The sequence below is a fragment of the Hyla sarda genome, chromosome 12 (genome assembly GCF_029499605.1).
Source record: "Hyla sarda isolate aHylSar1 chromosome 12, aHylSar1.hap1, whole genome shotgun sequence".
Lineage (NCBI taxonomy): Eukaryota > Metazoa > Chordata > Amphibia > Anura > Hylidae > Hyla > Hyla sarda.
This window is the reverse complement of record NC_079200.1, coordinates 21,100,483-21,116,958: the sequence shown is the minus strand read 5'-3', so window position 1 is coordinate 21,116,958 and position 16,476 is coordinate 21,100,483. Positions and strand designations below refer to the sequence as shown.

The window sequence follows — 16,476 nt, the reverse complement described above, 5'->3', positions numbered from 1 at the left end:
CTCCCATAGACTTGCAGTGAGGGGGCACGGGCTATGACGTCACGAGCTCCCGGCGCCAGCTCCAGTGTTCGGAACAGTTTGTTCTAAATGCTGAGAAGTGGAATACCCCTTTAAGGTTTCTTCAGAGGCATCTATGTCTACTAAGGCTGCATTCACACCACGCTTTTGCAATACAGTTCCCGTATCAGGTTGTTGATGAAAAACGGATTCCTCAAAACCGGACTAAACTGTATCAAAATGTGTGTACAAATTTTAACCCGTAAACGGTTAAAAACCGTATACGGTTTAGAAAATGATGTCAGGTTGCATCCGTTTTTTATGAAAAAAACGTATACGTTTTTAACTTTTCACTACATTATGAATAAAGTTTCACTTGTTTGATTGAAATTTCCGGAAAAAAAACCTGTGCAAAGTCAAAAACCGTATGGTGAAAACCGTATGGAACCGTACGCACATGCGGTTCTGTACGGTTCCCATTGACTCCCATGTTTAAAAAAAAAAACGTATACGGTTTAAAACAGTTTTTCACCTGGACCAAAAAACGTGGTAGGCTATGGTTTTGGGTACGGGAAAAAACCTGACAAAACTGTACCAGACGCAAAACGGACACAATCTGATGCATCTTTTGGCATACGGTTTTCAATGGAGAGTCAATACATACGGTTTTCAATACGGTTCCGTAACGGTTTTCACATTGAAAACGTATATGTGAACTGTATTGCAAAAACGTGGTGTGAATGCAGCCTAAGCAAGATTTCTCCTACATCCACACCACAGAACAAAATGTTTTAAGCATTTTTATTAATTGTGTTTAGTAGCATTAAATTGGCATCAATAAGAAAAGAAAGTCATTGAGTAGGTAGACTGGTGAGAAGTCATTGAGTAGGTAGACTGGTGAGAAGTCATTGAGTAGGTAGACTGGTGAGAAGTCATTGAGTAGGTAGACTGGTGAGAAGTCATTGAGTAGGTATAACTGGTGAGAAGTCATTGAGTAGGTAGACTGGTGAGAAGTCATTGAGTAGGTAGACTGGTGAGAAGTCATTGAGTAGGTATAACTGGTGAGAAGTCATTGAGTAGGTATAACTGGTGAGAAGTCATTGAGTAGGTATAACTGGTGAGAAGTCATTGAGTAGGTATAACTGGTGAGAAGTCATTGAGTAGGTATAACTGGTGAGAAGTCATTGAGTATGTATAACTGGTGAGAAGTCATTGAGTAGGTATAACTGGTGAGAAGTCATTGAGTAGGTATAACTGGTGAGGAGTCATTGAGTAGGTAGACTGGTGAGGAGTCATTGAGTAGGTAGACTGGTGAGGAGTCATTGAGTAGGTAGACTGGTGAGAAGTCATTGAGTAGGTAGACTGGTGAGAAGTCATTGAGTAGGTAGACGGGTATAAAAAAAAAACTAAAGTACAGGCATGGTGAGGTCATCGACCTATATACACCTATAATCCTCTGGATGTTTGTCTCACGTTAGACCTATGGCTATGAACTTATGCATTTGCCTTCTTCTGTATCCTCTTGACTGGAGCCTTTTTTGGGGTTGCACCGAAGTGCGACCCATGAAAATCTGAAAACTGGGTTAGATTAGCCATGTAATGTGTGGCATAAGACCCTTTCCACCAAGTCTTCAGTTTTGAGTCATGTCTTTGATGAGCGAAAAGTTCAGATGGGTCAAGATGAGTCTTGACTTTCACATTGGCCGTTCTCTCTTCCCAAAAGAAAAGGAAAAGCCTCCGCGCCACCTTCTTTTGGCCCCACAATTGAGACACGTCCAGTGCAGTCTGCCCTTTCTCGTTGGTGTCTTGTGTCCGGGCTCCATTGGCTAAGAGTTCGTTCACGCAGTCAAAGTTACCCATGGCTGCTGCCACATGTAGACCAGAGTTTCCAAGACAGGTCTTCCACTGCACATTGCAACCTAAACAACAGAAAGAAAATACAATGTGAAGAGGTCATCAATGAAATTAGATCAAAGGTGCAGAGAAGGTAGCTTAAAGGGGTACTCCGCCCCTAGATATCTTATCCCCTATCCAAAGTAAAGGGTGATAAGATGTCTGATCACGGGAGTGTCACCACTGGGGACCTCCGTAATCTCGGCGGCGGCACCCCAGACATCCGGTGCATGGTGCTAACTTCGCTACGTGACGGATGATTGGCGATGTGGGGCGGAGGCTTGTGACGTCACGATCCGCTCGTGACGTCACAACCGCGCCCCCTCAATGCAAGTCTATGGGAGGGGGCGTGACAGTCGTCACGCCCCCTCCCATCGACTTGCATTGAGGGTGTGTGGCTGTGACGTCACGAGCGGGGCATGGCCGTGACATCACAAGCCTCCGGTACTGCACCCGACGTGCTAAACGAAAACTGTGTGCACCAGGGAAATTGAGGGGGTCTCCCCCGCGATCAGACATCTTATCCCCTTCGGATAGGGGCGAAGTACCCCTTTAAACTAGTTTATGGGTCCCATAGAAAGGGTCTATTCACCTCCACTGCCGAGCTGCAATACCATATGCAACCATTAGATAAGAGTGGTGCTGTTTCTAGTAATAAAAAAAAAAAAATAATAATAATAATAAATAATATATGTACATATATGCTAAATCATAGCAGTATCTTGTAATACCTTTTTTTATTAGACTAACTGCATTTTGTAAAGAGAAGCTTTCGGGAGTCCTCCTTTTATCAAGTCAAAAGCATTACTGACTTGATAAAGGGAGGACTCCCGAAAGCTTGTCTTTACAAAATACTGTTAGTCCAATAAAAAAGGTATTACAAGATTCTGCTATGATATTGCATCTGCCTCACTGGACTGATACGGCTACTCCAAACTACAGTGACCCCCTGACCTACGATGGCCCGACATACGATCATTTCAACATACGATGGCCTCTCAGAGGCAGCATCAACATACGATGCTTTTGTATGTCGGGGCGATCGCATAAACGGCTATCCGGCAGCGCAGACTGCTTCAGCTTCTGCCGGATAGCCGTTTACGGTGCCCCGTGTGCTCCGGTCACTTACCTGTCCTCGGGGGGTCCGGCGCGTCCTCTTTGGGATCCTCTGCATCGTCGGCGCTCTCCATCGTCGTCATCACGTCATCCAATAGGAGCGGCGTGCGTAGTGACGTGATGGCGGCGACGGAGAGCGAGGATGCCGGGGAAGCAGAGGCCTTACCGTAGCGTCGGGGACACCTTGGGGACGCGGCGACAGCGATGGAGGGCGACATCCAGGGCAGCGGTGACGGTCCGGAGCGGCGGGGACACGTGAGTACAACTTCCTCTACCAGTGGTCTTCAACCTGCGGACCTCAAGATGTTGCAAAACTACAACTCCCAGCATGCCCGGACAGCCAACGGCTGGGTGTTGGAGCTTTGCAACATCTGGAGGACCGCAGGTTGTAGACCACTGTCCTATACTTAACATTGCACGGATCCCTCAACATACGATGGTTTCAACAAACGATGGTCCATTTGGAACGGATTACCATCGTATGTTGAGGGACCACTGTAATACACACACACACACATATACATATATATACATATATATAAGATGCAGAAAATATAGCAGCACACCCAGTAGTAAAGTGCAAAAATTGGGATTTATTGACCCATATCAGATGCGACGTTTCGACGGCATCCCGCCATCTTTTTCAAGCAAGGATGCTTGAAAAAGATGGCGGGATGCCGTCGAAACGTCGCATCTGATATGGGTCAATAAATCCCAATTTTTGCACTTTACTACTGGGTGTGCTGCTATATTTTCTGCATCTTGGATTACCTGAGCTGTCTGCGATTGGGACTGCTATCCTTGCCTGCACCCCAAGACCTCTAGAATACGTGGTTGTGCTGCCTACCCTCTACATACACACATATATATATATATATATATATATATATATATATATATATATATTAGTCTAGCAAAAATGCTCCATCCAAACGCTCAGACAATTGACTGGCTGAGTATCAAAACCATCCCCAGCCATCTGAATGAGTAGCATGCAATTTATGGAGGACGGCAAACAGAGAATTGACTATCTTACCATTTCGTAAAAGGAATCGCATCACATGCAGGTGGCCACGGTGAGCTGCGACATACAAGGCTAGACCCGCTCGAGACGCCAACCACTCCTTCTTCTGTTCTGCATTGAAACGCAAGGAATTTGCAGTGTTGAATGAAGAATCTGGGGTGATCCCGACAGTTTTCAGCTAAGGAAAGACAATGTATTATGGGGGAGATTTATCAAAACCTGTGCAGAGAAAGAGTGGTAAAGCTTATGGCAACCAATCAGCTCGCTTCCTTCATTTTTAACCTCTTAACAATGCAGGACGTACCTGTACGCCCTGCACCAGGTCCCGGTATATAACGCGGGGACCCTGGGCTAATAGCGTACAGCACCGATCGTTGTGCCGCACGCTATTAACCCTTTAGACGCAACGTTCAAAGTTGTTGGCCGCGTCTAAAATGAAAGTAAACGCTTCCCGGCAGCTCAGTCAGGCTGATCGGGACCATGGCGGTGAAATCGCGATGTCCCGATCAGCTAGAACAACCGCGGAGGTCCCCGTATCCTGCCTCCGTCGCGTCCGAACGGCAAATGATTGCTCCAAGCCTGAAATCCAATGCACGGCAATGATCTGTGTATGAGATCGGTATGTGCAGTGCAATAGCCACTAGGGGGGGCTAACACTGCAAAAAACAAGTGTAAAAAAAAGTTAGAGATCATTTAACCCCTTCTCTAATAAAAGTAAGAATCACCCCCTTTTCCCATTTAAAAAAAAAAAAAAAACTGTGTAAATAAAAATAAACATATGTGGTTTCTCCGTGTTCAGACATGTCCGAATTATTAAAATATATTGTTAATTAAATGGTCCAAAGTCCAAAATAGCGTATTTTTTGTCACTTTTTATATCATGAAAAAAAATGAATAAAAAGTGATCAAAAAGTCAGATCAATATAAAAATGGTACCGATAAAAACTTCAGATGACGGCGCAAAAAATGAGCCGTCATACCGGTCCGTACGCAGAAAAGTAAAAAAGTTATAGGGGTCAGAAGATGACAATTTTAAACGTATACATTTTCCTGCATGTAGTTATGATTTTTTCCAGAAGTGCGACAAAATCCAACCTATATAAGTAGGGGATCATTTTAACCATATGGACCTACAGAATAAAAAGAAGGTGTCATTTTTACCGAAAAATGTACTGCATAGAAACAGAAGCCCCCAAAAGTTACAAAATGGCATATTTTCTTAAATTTTGTCGCACAATTTTTTTTCCGCTTCGTCGTGGATATTTTGGTAAAATGACTAATGTCACTTCAAAGTAGAATTGGTGGCGCAAAAAAAATAAGCCATAATATGGAATTTAAGGTGCAAAATTGAAAGCGTTATGATTTTTAGAAGGTGATGAGGAAAAAATGGAAATGCAAAAACGGAAAAACCCTGCATCCTTAAGAGGTTAAAGAGGCCTGTGAAAAATGAAAGAAGCGATCTGATTGGTTGCTATGGGCAACTGCACCACTCTTCCTCTGCACAGGTTTTGATAAATCTCCCCCTATGTAGTTGCCCTACGTGAACTTTAGTACTCAATAATGCTCAGGGGAACATGACTGGTGGGCCACACATGCTTAAAGGGGTACTCCACTGGCCAGCGTTCTGGGGGCGCCCCCTCCCATAGACTTGCATTGAGGTGGCGTGGTCGTGATGTCATGAGGGGCAAGGCTGACCCCAGCAGCGTGAAAACAGCATTCGAAACATTTACTTCCGAACGCTGGCCAGTGGAGTACCCCTTTAATGTTCTCCATTCATTAGAGGGTGTAAGTTTTCTGTGATCTTGTGATGGTGGGGATCTCAATGGTCTTCCCTCACTGATATGCTAGTTATGACCTATCCTGTGGATAGGGGATTACTTTATCAAATAAAAATTTCTGATCGATGGGAGTCTAACCCCTGGGAAAACCCCTTTAACGCCTTAGTGACCGCCCCTATATATTCTTATGGCGGTCACTAAGGGGCTTAGGAGCGTGGGGCCCAACATCTAGGCTGCTGCCATAGAATGTCGGCAGCCTAGATGCTCAGCTTCAGTTGTCTGTGCTGAGCCCCGCACTCACTGCCAGGAAGGGAGAAACCTCTGTTCCTTGCAGTTTAACCTGTTAAAAGGGTTATCCAGGAAAAAAAAAAAAAACATATATATATATCTCAACTGGCTCCAGAGATTTGTAAATTACTTCTATTAAAAAATCTTAATCCTTTCAGTACTTCTGAGCTGCTGAAGTTGAGTTGTTCTTTTCTGTCTAAGTGCTCTCTGATGACACGTGTCTCGGGAACTGCCCAGAGTAGAAGCAAATCCCCGTAGCAAACCTCTTCTACTCTGTGCAGTTCCCTAGACAAGCAGAGATGTCAGCAGAGAGCACTGTTGCCAGACAGAAAAGACTAACTACTTCAGCAGCTGATAATTATTGGAAGGATTAAGATTTTTTAATAGAAGCAATTTACAAATCTGTATGTATGTATATGTATATATATATATATATATATATATATATATATATCTCTATCTATCTATCTATCTATCTATATACACATACGAATACCCCTTTAAATGCTGTGGTCTAAATATGTCCATGGCATGTAACAAAATTGAGCGCTTCTCTTACCCCATTGGCAGCTCTGCATGTGATCACCGGATGTAGAGGGGTTCCCATGACAGACAGGGGTCTTATAAAGACCCCCAGGTCGGCAATGGATGTGCCAGTATAGAGTCATCAGTCATAAAATACACTGCAGTACAAAGCATGGTGTATTATATCAGTGATCAGAAGACCTCTGGTGAAGGTCCCCTAGTGGGACTAGTAAAAAAAATAAATAAAGTTCATTTTAATCATTTACAACGTTTCCCTCACCCCACCCCCACCAAAAATAAACAGGCATACATTTCCTATATAAAATACATTTTGGTATTAAACACAAAATAACAAGAAAACAAACAGATACAGTGGTCCCTCAACATACGATGGTAATCCGTTCCAAATGGACCATCGTTTGTTGAAACCATCGTATGTTGAGGGATCCGTGCAATGTAAAGTATAGGACAGTGGTCTACAACCTGCGGTCCTCCAGATGTTGCAAAACTACAATACCCAGCATGCCCGGACAGCCAACGGCTGTCCGGGCATGTTGGGAGTTGTAGTTTTGCAACATCTGGAGGTCCGCAGGTTGAAGACCACCGGTATTGGAGGTTATACTCACCTGTCCCGCCGCTCCAGACCGTCACTGCTCATCACCGCTGCCCTGGATTTCGCCTTCCATCGCTGTCGCCGCGTCCCCGAGGTGTCCCCGACGCTCCGGCAAGGACTCTGCTTCCCCGACATCCTCGCTCTCCGTTGCCGACATCACGCTCCTATTGGATGACGGGACGGTGTGCGCGCGACGTGACGATGATGGAGAGCGCCGACGATGCAGGGATCCCGAAGAGGACGCGCCGGAGCCCCGAGGACAGGTAAGTGATCATCAGGGGCACCGTAAACGGCTATCCGGTGGCAGCTGAAGCAGTCTGCGCTGCCGGATAGCCATTTATGCGATGGCCCCGACATACAAAAGCATCGTATGTTGATCCTGCCTCTGAGAGGCCATTGTATGTTGGAATGATCGTATGTCGGGGCCATCGTAGGTCGGGGGGGGGGGGGGGGTCACTGTACATCTTTGGCTTCGTCACATCTGTAATGACCCGAACTATATAAAAAAAGTTGCATGTACCTGAAGATGATACTAGTAAAAACGACAAAAACAAAAAGCCTCCCACCCAGCTCCATTAAAGGGGTACTCCGCCCACTATCCACGGATAGGAGATAAGATGCCTGATCGCGGGGGCCCCATTGGCGATCTCCATGCAGCACCCGGCATTCTACACAGCATGTTTAGAACCCTGGGTTAGGGTGGCCTGAGACGTGACGCCACACCACTCCCCCTCCATTTATTTCTATGGGAGGGGGCGTGACGGCCCCTGTCCTCAGGATGTGTGCGGTATTACAACTTGGCTCTATTCACTTCAATGGAACTGAACTGCAATACCCCACGCAGCCTGAGGAAGAAATCAGCTCTGTCTGTCTGATCGTGGTGGTCCGACCACTGGGGCCCCCTGAGATCTCCGGAACGGGGACAGACCACACTCACCAGTTCTCGGAGCAGAGCGGCCCCCAACCCTCGGAGACATCCGGTTGTGACGCCCCCCTTAGCCAATCACCGATTGAGACGCGATTTTAATCGGATCCATAGGTCAGCCCCGATTTTTCACCCGACCAAAAATACAATGGACATGTAATTGGCCAAAAACTGATGCCTAATTTAGACACAACTGTTTCTATAGAAGTCATAGGAAATGAATACCGTATATGTTTTTTTTTTTAAACATGGGAGTCAATGGGAACCGTACAGAACCGTACGTGTGCACGGTTCCATCCGGTTTGCACCATACGGTTTTTGACTTTGAAGTTTTTTTTCTTGGAATTTCAATCAAACAAGTGAAACTTTATTCATAATAGAATGAAAAGTTAAAGGGGTAGTCCAGTGCTGAAAAACTTATCCCCTATCCTAAGGATAGGGGATAAGTTTCAGATCGCGAAGGGGGGGGGGGGGGGTCTGACCGCTGGGGCCCCCCGCGATCTGAAACGTATCCCCTATCCTTAAGATAGGGGATACGTTTTCCACCACTGGATATCTCCTTTAAAAACTTATACGGTTATTTTCTTAAAAAACGGATGCAACCGGACACCATTTTTCAAACCATATACTTTTTTTTAACCGTATACAGTTTAGGGCTCGTTCACACAGTCGCCTGCTCCCATCAAAAAATGCGCGTTAATCAACCAGTTTGCTAATTTTGCAAAGGGGTTGTAAAGGGCTGTAAACGGATCCCATTGATCTCAATGGGATTTTTTTTACATTCCTTTATCACCCGTTTGCACCCGTTATGTTTCTAACCCGTTATTTTTGACGGCCAAAAGACGTTCCATGCACAATTTTTTTGCCCGTCAAAAATAACGGGTGAAAAAACGGGTCTTTTAAATTTAACATTGAAGTCTACGGGAAACGGGTTACAAACGGGTTACCCTTTAATGTACCCGTTTGACCCCGTTAATTTCAATCCATTTTTTACCTCTATTTTCTTCTGAGCATGCTCAGAAGAGGTGGCATGAACCAGGAATTAACGGATTAAAACGGGTGCAAACGGATATAATATAGGAGTTTTCAACCGTTAAAAAAAAACAGGTTACTAGACCAGTTTGCAATCCGTTTTTTTTCATGTTCCGTTATTTTACTTGAACGGGTGAATATCGGGACGGGAACCAACGGCTGTGAGAGCTTAGCCTTAGTCAGGTTTTGAGGAATCTGTTTTTCATCCAAAAACCTGACACGGGAACAGTATTGCAAAAACGTGGTGTGGTGTTTAAACCAGTTTAAAAAAAAAAAAAATAATAATAATTTTTGTGGGGGTTAATACCCTTTACATGGAGCGATCCCGCCGGTACCTTTAGTAAGTCTCCTGTCGCTGCAAACGTTATCAGATCGCTCATCCCTTCATATGGCCAGACGCGCAGAGATAGCTTTCCTCCAGGAATAATCCCATTGAACTCCAATGTGGATTTATCAGGCATGTCCCCTGCAAGAAAACACCAGATTAGTCACCGACTAAGACAGCTGCGTAGATTTTAGCTCAGTGAAGTCTCCAGCTGTTGCAACTACAACTCCCAGCATGCCCTGATAGGTGTATTTGAGGCCCCTTTCACACTACAGGTATCATCCTGCTTCTTTTTTTTTACTGCCGTTATTTTACAATAACGGATGAAAAAAAAAAAAAAAACTGGATGCAATAACTGATAACAATGGATGATAACTGACGACCATCATCCCTTATTTTTATTGGGATTTTTCTTAAAAAAAACCTGATGCTGCTCATCCGTTATCGTCCGTTATTACCAGTTACATCTATTTTAAACTATGTCTTTATCCCATTTTTTGTAAAGCTGTACTGAGCATGGTCAGTACAAAAAAACTGATGTTAAAAAACCTGACAATAACTGATGATAACGGATGTTTTTTTTTTTTTTTTGAACATCCGGTTCCCATAGATTTCGATGTTAAATTTTAACGTCCGGTTTTTCACCTTTTCTTTTTTTTTGCCGGACAAAAAAAATTAGTGCATGCACCGCCTTTTGCGCCGGCAAAAATAACTGACATTAGTAAAAACGGACATACCTGATGCAAAAGGATGTAAAAAAAAATCCCATAACCTATAGTGTGAAAGGGGCCTAAAACAGCTGTGCTTCTTTGCTGATTGGCAGGGAGCGATCACCTGACCAGATCCATGACCCCCTGAAGCTGATCAGGTGATTGCACCCAGTGTTTCCCAACCAGAGTGGCTCCAGCTGTTGTAAAACTACAACTCCCAGCATGCCCTGATAGGTGTATTTAAAACATCTTTGCTTCTCTGCTGATTGGCAGGGAGCGATCACGTGACCAGATCCATGACCCCCTGAAGATGATCAGGTGATTGCACACAGTGTTTCCAAACCAGTGGGCCTCCAGCTGTTGCAAAACTACAACTCCCAGCATGCCCGGACAGCCGTTGGCTGTCCGGGCATGCTGGGAGTTGTAGTTTTGCAACAGCTGGAGGCACACTGGTTGGCAAACACTGCTCCAGCCCCATAAGAAGCTCCTATTTAAATATATAGTATAGAATTAGATGTCTTCACCAGAAACAGCGCCGCTTATGTTTGGTGGCTGCATCCGGTACTGCAGCTCAGTCCATCTGTATGAACAGAACCCAAAGCACCTTCCCCTGAGGTGAATCGTGCAGCCAAACAGTGTTACTCCTCACCATCATCCAAGTAGGACAGTGACTGGAGCTTTTTAGGGATCCCGGCCACCAGCTCCAGCTTCTCCTTCAGTTTTCCGATCTCCGTACGCTGGCTGCACCCGGTTACCGAGAAGTTCTCCCCGGTCTCCAGCAGGCGGACCTTGACACTGAGGCGTCCGTCATTGGGGGTCCCGGGGTGCGAGGACTTCACCTTTCCCCGGGACGCCATCCGGAAAGTTTCTTTTTTTCTTTTAAAGTATCAATATCTCCATGGCAACGGGTAAACGTCCCGCCCACCAATCACAGTGCAGCTACCCGTAGCCCGGCAACGACTGTCCAATCACAATGAACGTTGCTAGTCAACCTCTAATCCCGCCCTCCTTCGTCCTCCAATCACAACGGCCTAAATGCCGTCACATTCCCGAGCTTAGCCTTCACTGTGACTTCTCTCTAGCGCCATCTTGTGTCACTCACTAGTTATAAATCTATTATCAGTAGAAATTTACAATTTTCGACCTTGCCATATAAAAGCAATAAGGCTAGGTTTCCACTTTTACCTAAAAATAAAAAAAATAAAAAAACCTTCAGGAATAAAAAAAAATACTTTCTTCTTAAAGGGGTACTCCGGTGGAAAACTTTATTTTATTTTTAAATCAACTGGTGCCAGAAAGTTAAACAGATTTGTAAATTACTTCTATTAAAAAAATCTTAATCCTTCCAGTACTTATTAGCTGCTGAATACTACAGAGGAAATTACTTGAGTTACTGTTTCCTTTCTGTCATCCTGTTTGTGTGGTGTCCCTGTACGGCTGTTCCACCTACCATCCTAAGCTGTCTTGCTGCTGAGAGTCTAAAGGTTAACTAAAGGTTTTGCAAATGTATTTCTGTGAATTTCACCTAATTTATGGTACACACTGAGGTCTTGCATAGCATAAAGGCTTAAAGAGTACCTGTAACCAAACTGAACTTTTAATATATTTTGCCTTATGTAACTATAAACACTTTCCTAGGCCAGTTAGTTTGGTCTCTTCCCAGCCTGGCAGGAGACCAAACTAGGGTGACCACATTTCCTAACTGCCATTCAGGGACACTTACTTTCACAAGTGCATTTCGTCAAACGTATACGTGAGACTGGCATTGGGCATTATATGTGGAGGCACAGGACCGCCCCCCCCCCCCCCCGACATATGTCCCTGACTTATAATGCCCCCTGTCCTCACATATAATGGCCCGTGTCCTGTGCCCCTCACATACAATGCCCCCTGAGGGGGCAGGACAGGGGGCATTATATGTGAGGGGCACAGGACATGGGGTATTATATATGAGAGGCACATGACAGAGGGGCATTATATGTGAGGGTTACATTTCTGGGGGCATTATATGTGAGGGGCACATGACAGGGGGGCATTATATGTGGGGGCACATGACAGGGGGCATTATATGTGGGGGCACATGACAGGGGGGCATTATATGTCGGAGGCACATGACAGGGGGGCATTATATGTGAGGGGCACATGTCAGGGGGCATTATATGTGAGGGGCACATGACAGGGGGGCATTATATGTCGGAGGCACATGACAGGGGGGCATTATATGTGGGGGCACATGACAGGGGGCATTATATGTCGGAGGCACATGACAGGGGGGCATTTTATGTGAGGGGCACATGACAGGGGGGCATTATATGTGAGGGGTAGAGATGAGCGAACTTACAGTAAATTCGATTCGTCACAAACTTCTCGGCTCGCCAGTTGATGTCTTATCCTGCATAAATTAGTTCAGCTTTCCGGTGCTCCGGGGGGCTGGAAAAGGTGGATACAGTCCTAGGAAAGAGTCTCCTATGACTGTATCCACCTTTTCCAGCCCATCGGAGCACCGTAAAGCTGAACTAATTTATGCAGGATAAGACATCAACTGGCGAGCCGAGAAGTTTGTGACGAATCGAATTTACTATAAGTTCGCTCATCTCTAGTGAGGGGCACAGGACAGGGGGCATTATAAGTGATGGGCACATGACTTTGGGTATTATAAATAAGCGGCAAGTGTCAGGGGGGCATTATTTGTGCATTATATGGGCACATGACAGGGGGGCCCCTGTCATGTGCCCCCACATATAATGCCCCCTGACATGTGCCCCCCCACATATAATGCCCCCCCTGTCATGTGCCCCCCACATATAATGCCCCCCTGTCATGTACCCCCACATATAATGCCCCATGGCCTGTGCCCCTCACGTATAATGCCCCCCTGACATGTGCCCCTCACATATAATGCCCCCTGTCATGTGCCCCCACATATAATGCCCCATGGCCTGTGCCCCTCACATATAATGCCCCCCTGACATGTGCCCCTCACATTTAATGCCCCCTGAGGGGTCAGGACAGGGGGCATTATATGTGAGGGGCACATGTCAGGGGGGCATTATTTGTGAGGGGCACAGGACATGGGGTTATATATGAGGGGCACATGACAGTGGGGGGTCCTGTCATGTGCACCTACATATAATGCCCCCCTGACATGTGCCCTTCTCACTTATAATTTGCTCCCCCCTCCCCTTTCTCACGCCCGTCACCTTTCTCACACGCTGTGGCTGCACCATTCCTGCAGTCAGTGAGAGCCGCGGGGAAGTGATCTACGGGCACCGGCGCGATGATGTGATGTCATCGCTCCAGCCTGCCGTGATTGGCTCTCACTGACTGCAGGAATGGAGCAGCCGCGGCTTGTGATAGAAAGGAGACGGGTGTGAGAAAGGGGTGGTGGAGCGGGACAGCCGACAGCTCCCGCTCCACCATGCTATAGTACAGGAGGAGGGGCAACAATCTCGGGGGGTGGGGGGCAATTGCCCCGTTGCCCCTCCCCCCTGGATCCGCCACTGGTCACAGCACAGCAGCGGTCGGCGGACGGCGGCTCACAGGCTCAGATCATTCCGGGACACTGCATTGTCCCGGAATGAGGGTGACCGGGACCCGGGACAGACTCTCCAAATGCGGGACTGTCCTGGGCGATCCGGGACACGTGGTCACCCTAGACCAAACTCAGGAAGTGCATGCGGGACATGGCGAGGCACAGCTCTCGCAGGCTTCAGTAACGCCACAACTGCTGGGGAACTTCCACTTTCTCCTGCTGGGAGCTCACACAATGTGAGCAAGGTGAAAGGTATGATACACAGCTTTTTAAAGCTCGGAAATTTTTTTTAAGGGCAGGAGGGGTGTTAGGAGTAGTTAAGGAATATAATCTGAGTTAGTTTAGAAAATATGGTTTGATGAAAGGTACACTTTAACATTTCTTGCATATACTGTACACTGTTGAATGGTGCTTTGGTCACATGCTAACCCTAGCCAATCACTCCAGGATAATTTTTCTCGTCTAACCTCTCTATCCCGAAGAAGGTGAGAACCTAAACCTGTTAGAACTAGGCTAGCTCTGTGCCAGTGCCACACTTGTATATCCTAGCTTTGCTATTGCTAGGCATACCTACGCCTTGGCACATGTCTCATACTCCACCGCCCCACCGTTCGGAACACTTTGTTCCGAACGCTGGGTGGGGGCTGCGGGGGTCAAGACGTCATGGCCACACCCCTCGTGACATCACACCACGCCCTCTCAAAGCAAGTCTATGGGAGGGGTGTGGCGGCCACCACGCCCCTCCCATGGACTTGAATTAAGGGGGTGTGTTGTGACACCACGAGGGGCGTGGCCATGATGTCACACCACATGAGGGCTCTGTACACTGAGGACAAGCGGGGCTCTGTACACTGAGGACAAGCAGGGCTCTGTACACTGAGGACAAGCAGGGCTCTGTACACTGAGGACAAGCAGGGCTCTGTACACTGAGGACAAGCAGGGCTCTGTACACTGAGGACAAGCAGGGCTCTGTGCACTGAGGACAAATAGGGCTCTGTGCACTGATTCTCTGTGACTTGCTACAGGCTCACACATCAGGATGATTGACAAGCCAGGAGCCTGCACAGAGCCCTTCTTGTCCTGCCCTCACTTCCTGTATTTGGACTCCTCATAGACACACACAGGCAATAGCTGCAGGGACAGCAGTTTTTCACCCATAAATATACAAATGTTTGAACCAATGTGTATTACAAATATACATGCAATGGTATTATCTACATTACATAAAAAGTTTTTGTTGGCGACAGGTGCACTTTAAATAATACAAATTTTTTTATTTAATGCTGTGGATTTTACCATCCCTTGGCACATTTATGTCACACCTTTATAAGCCATAAGAAATGAAAATGATATATTCGAACAGTATAATAACTGTATTTAAGAAATATGTCATGTACCAAGATTTACGACCTTCATGAAACACAAGAAACACACAAGGCTCATTGTTAACTACTTACATTGTTAAACCTAACACTCCGCATCTACATATGTAATTAGAAGAGTACTGGGATAATTATAGGGCTATAATGAATCGGCTCCCCAGGGTTTCCTCATCACTGAAACACAGTCCGATGGAACTGCAAGTGTCATGTCTGTCACATTATGGAAATCAGTAGGTAATAAAAATACTGCTAATAATAATAATAACCTTCACTGATAGAACACCCCTATATACCTTAATCTGATATCTGTAACCCCTTAGTAACTGAGCCATTTTGGGCCTTTTTGGAAATCTGGTACATGGAACATTATCAGAGTTTATTTCTATGAGGGGACATTCACGTATCTATATTCTGCTGCAGATTTTGCTACAGATTGACTTCAATGGGTAGCAGAATCCACTGTGGAAAATCAGCAAGAATCTGCAGCAAAATACACAGCAGAGTATACATGTGTGAACAAACACTAAGGCCGGTTCACACTATGGAATCTCTGCGGCTGAAATTCCATAGTGTGCACTGTGCAGCAGAATCCCATCGCCAGCAATGCGGTTCTGCTGCACCGAAATTCCTAAGCAGAATTCTGGTCGGAAATTCTGTAGTGTGAACCCGGCCCGAAGGCTTCATGCATCCTAATAATTATAAGAATGTTTTTTTCGTCACGTGTTGTACTTAATATAGTATTAAAAAGTCGACTGGTACTATTTGTGTATGTGATGGCCCAGTACGGGATGGTGTTTTCCCTTTCACTTCTCCTGCCCTGTCAGGCAGAGTCCCTTTATGATCCCAGGGCCCCCTGCAGTGTTATCCCCCTATGTACATATGTTATATGTTAAAAGTGTAATGTTTCTTTAATTACTGTGACCATGTGCTTGTTACCCAGGAGGCACTAGGGACCAGGTGACCAATCAAGTGACCTATGGGCTCCCTGCTAGACACCCCTATAAAACCAGGGGTGGAGCTACAATCTCCCTCTTCCGGCATTCTTGCTCCTGCTGAGGTCCAGTGCAGTCGTCTGAGAATGTGTCCGGAGCATTGGAGGCCTCAAGCCTAAAGTCTGCAGCCACAAAGTCACCTCAAGTAATCTCATAGTCATCTTCATGTCAATTGTCAAGTCTTCTATATAGTCACCGTGGCCTGCACTAAAGTGTCTCTACATACTGCAAGTCCCAGCAAGCCTGCGAGGACCCCCTGTGTCACTGGCCACCTCCTTGGGATATTGGCTGTACTGCATAGACTGTATCCCCTGTCTACCCCAGTAAAGCTACCGATGTCCGTA

At 46.0% G+C, this 16,476-nt stretch overlaps 1 protein-coding gene across 1 annotated transcript; it reads right to left on the bottom strand.

Moving 5' to 3' along the window:
- Positions 1-1,245: 1,245 nt before the first annotated feature.
- Positions 1,246-11,183, bottom strand: ANKRD60 (ankyrin repeat domain 60). Its single transcript, XM_056548841.1, has 4 exons — positions 10,876-11,183; positions 9,527-9,657; positions 4,043-4,208; positions 1,246-1,916 (listed from the first exon to the last, which is right to left on the bottom strand). The coding sequence occupies exons 1-4, from the start codon at positions 11,081-11,083 to the stop codon at positions 1,492-1,494; spliced, it is 930 nt and encodes a 309-aa protein (XP_056404816.1). The 5' UTR covers positions 11,084-11,183; the 3' UTR covers positions 1,246-1,491.
- Positions 11,184-16,476: the final 5,293 nt, after the last annotated feature.

Coding starts and splice junctions, on each gene's coding strand:
- ANKRD60 (XM_056548841.1), bottom strand. CDS start 11,083: ATGGCGTCCCGGGGAAAGGTGAAGTCCTCGCACCCCGGGACCCCCAAT. Junction 9,658..10,875: donor ACTGTCCTACTTGGATGATG/GTGAGGAGTAAC, acceptor GTTTTCTTGCAG/GGGACATGCCTGATAAATCC. Junction 1,917..4,042: donor GCGATTCCTTTTACGAAATG/GTAAGATAGTCA, acceptor TCTGTTGTTTAG/GTTGCAATGTGCAGTGGAAG.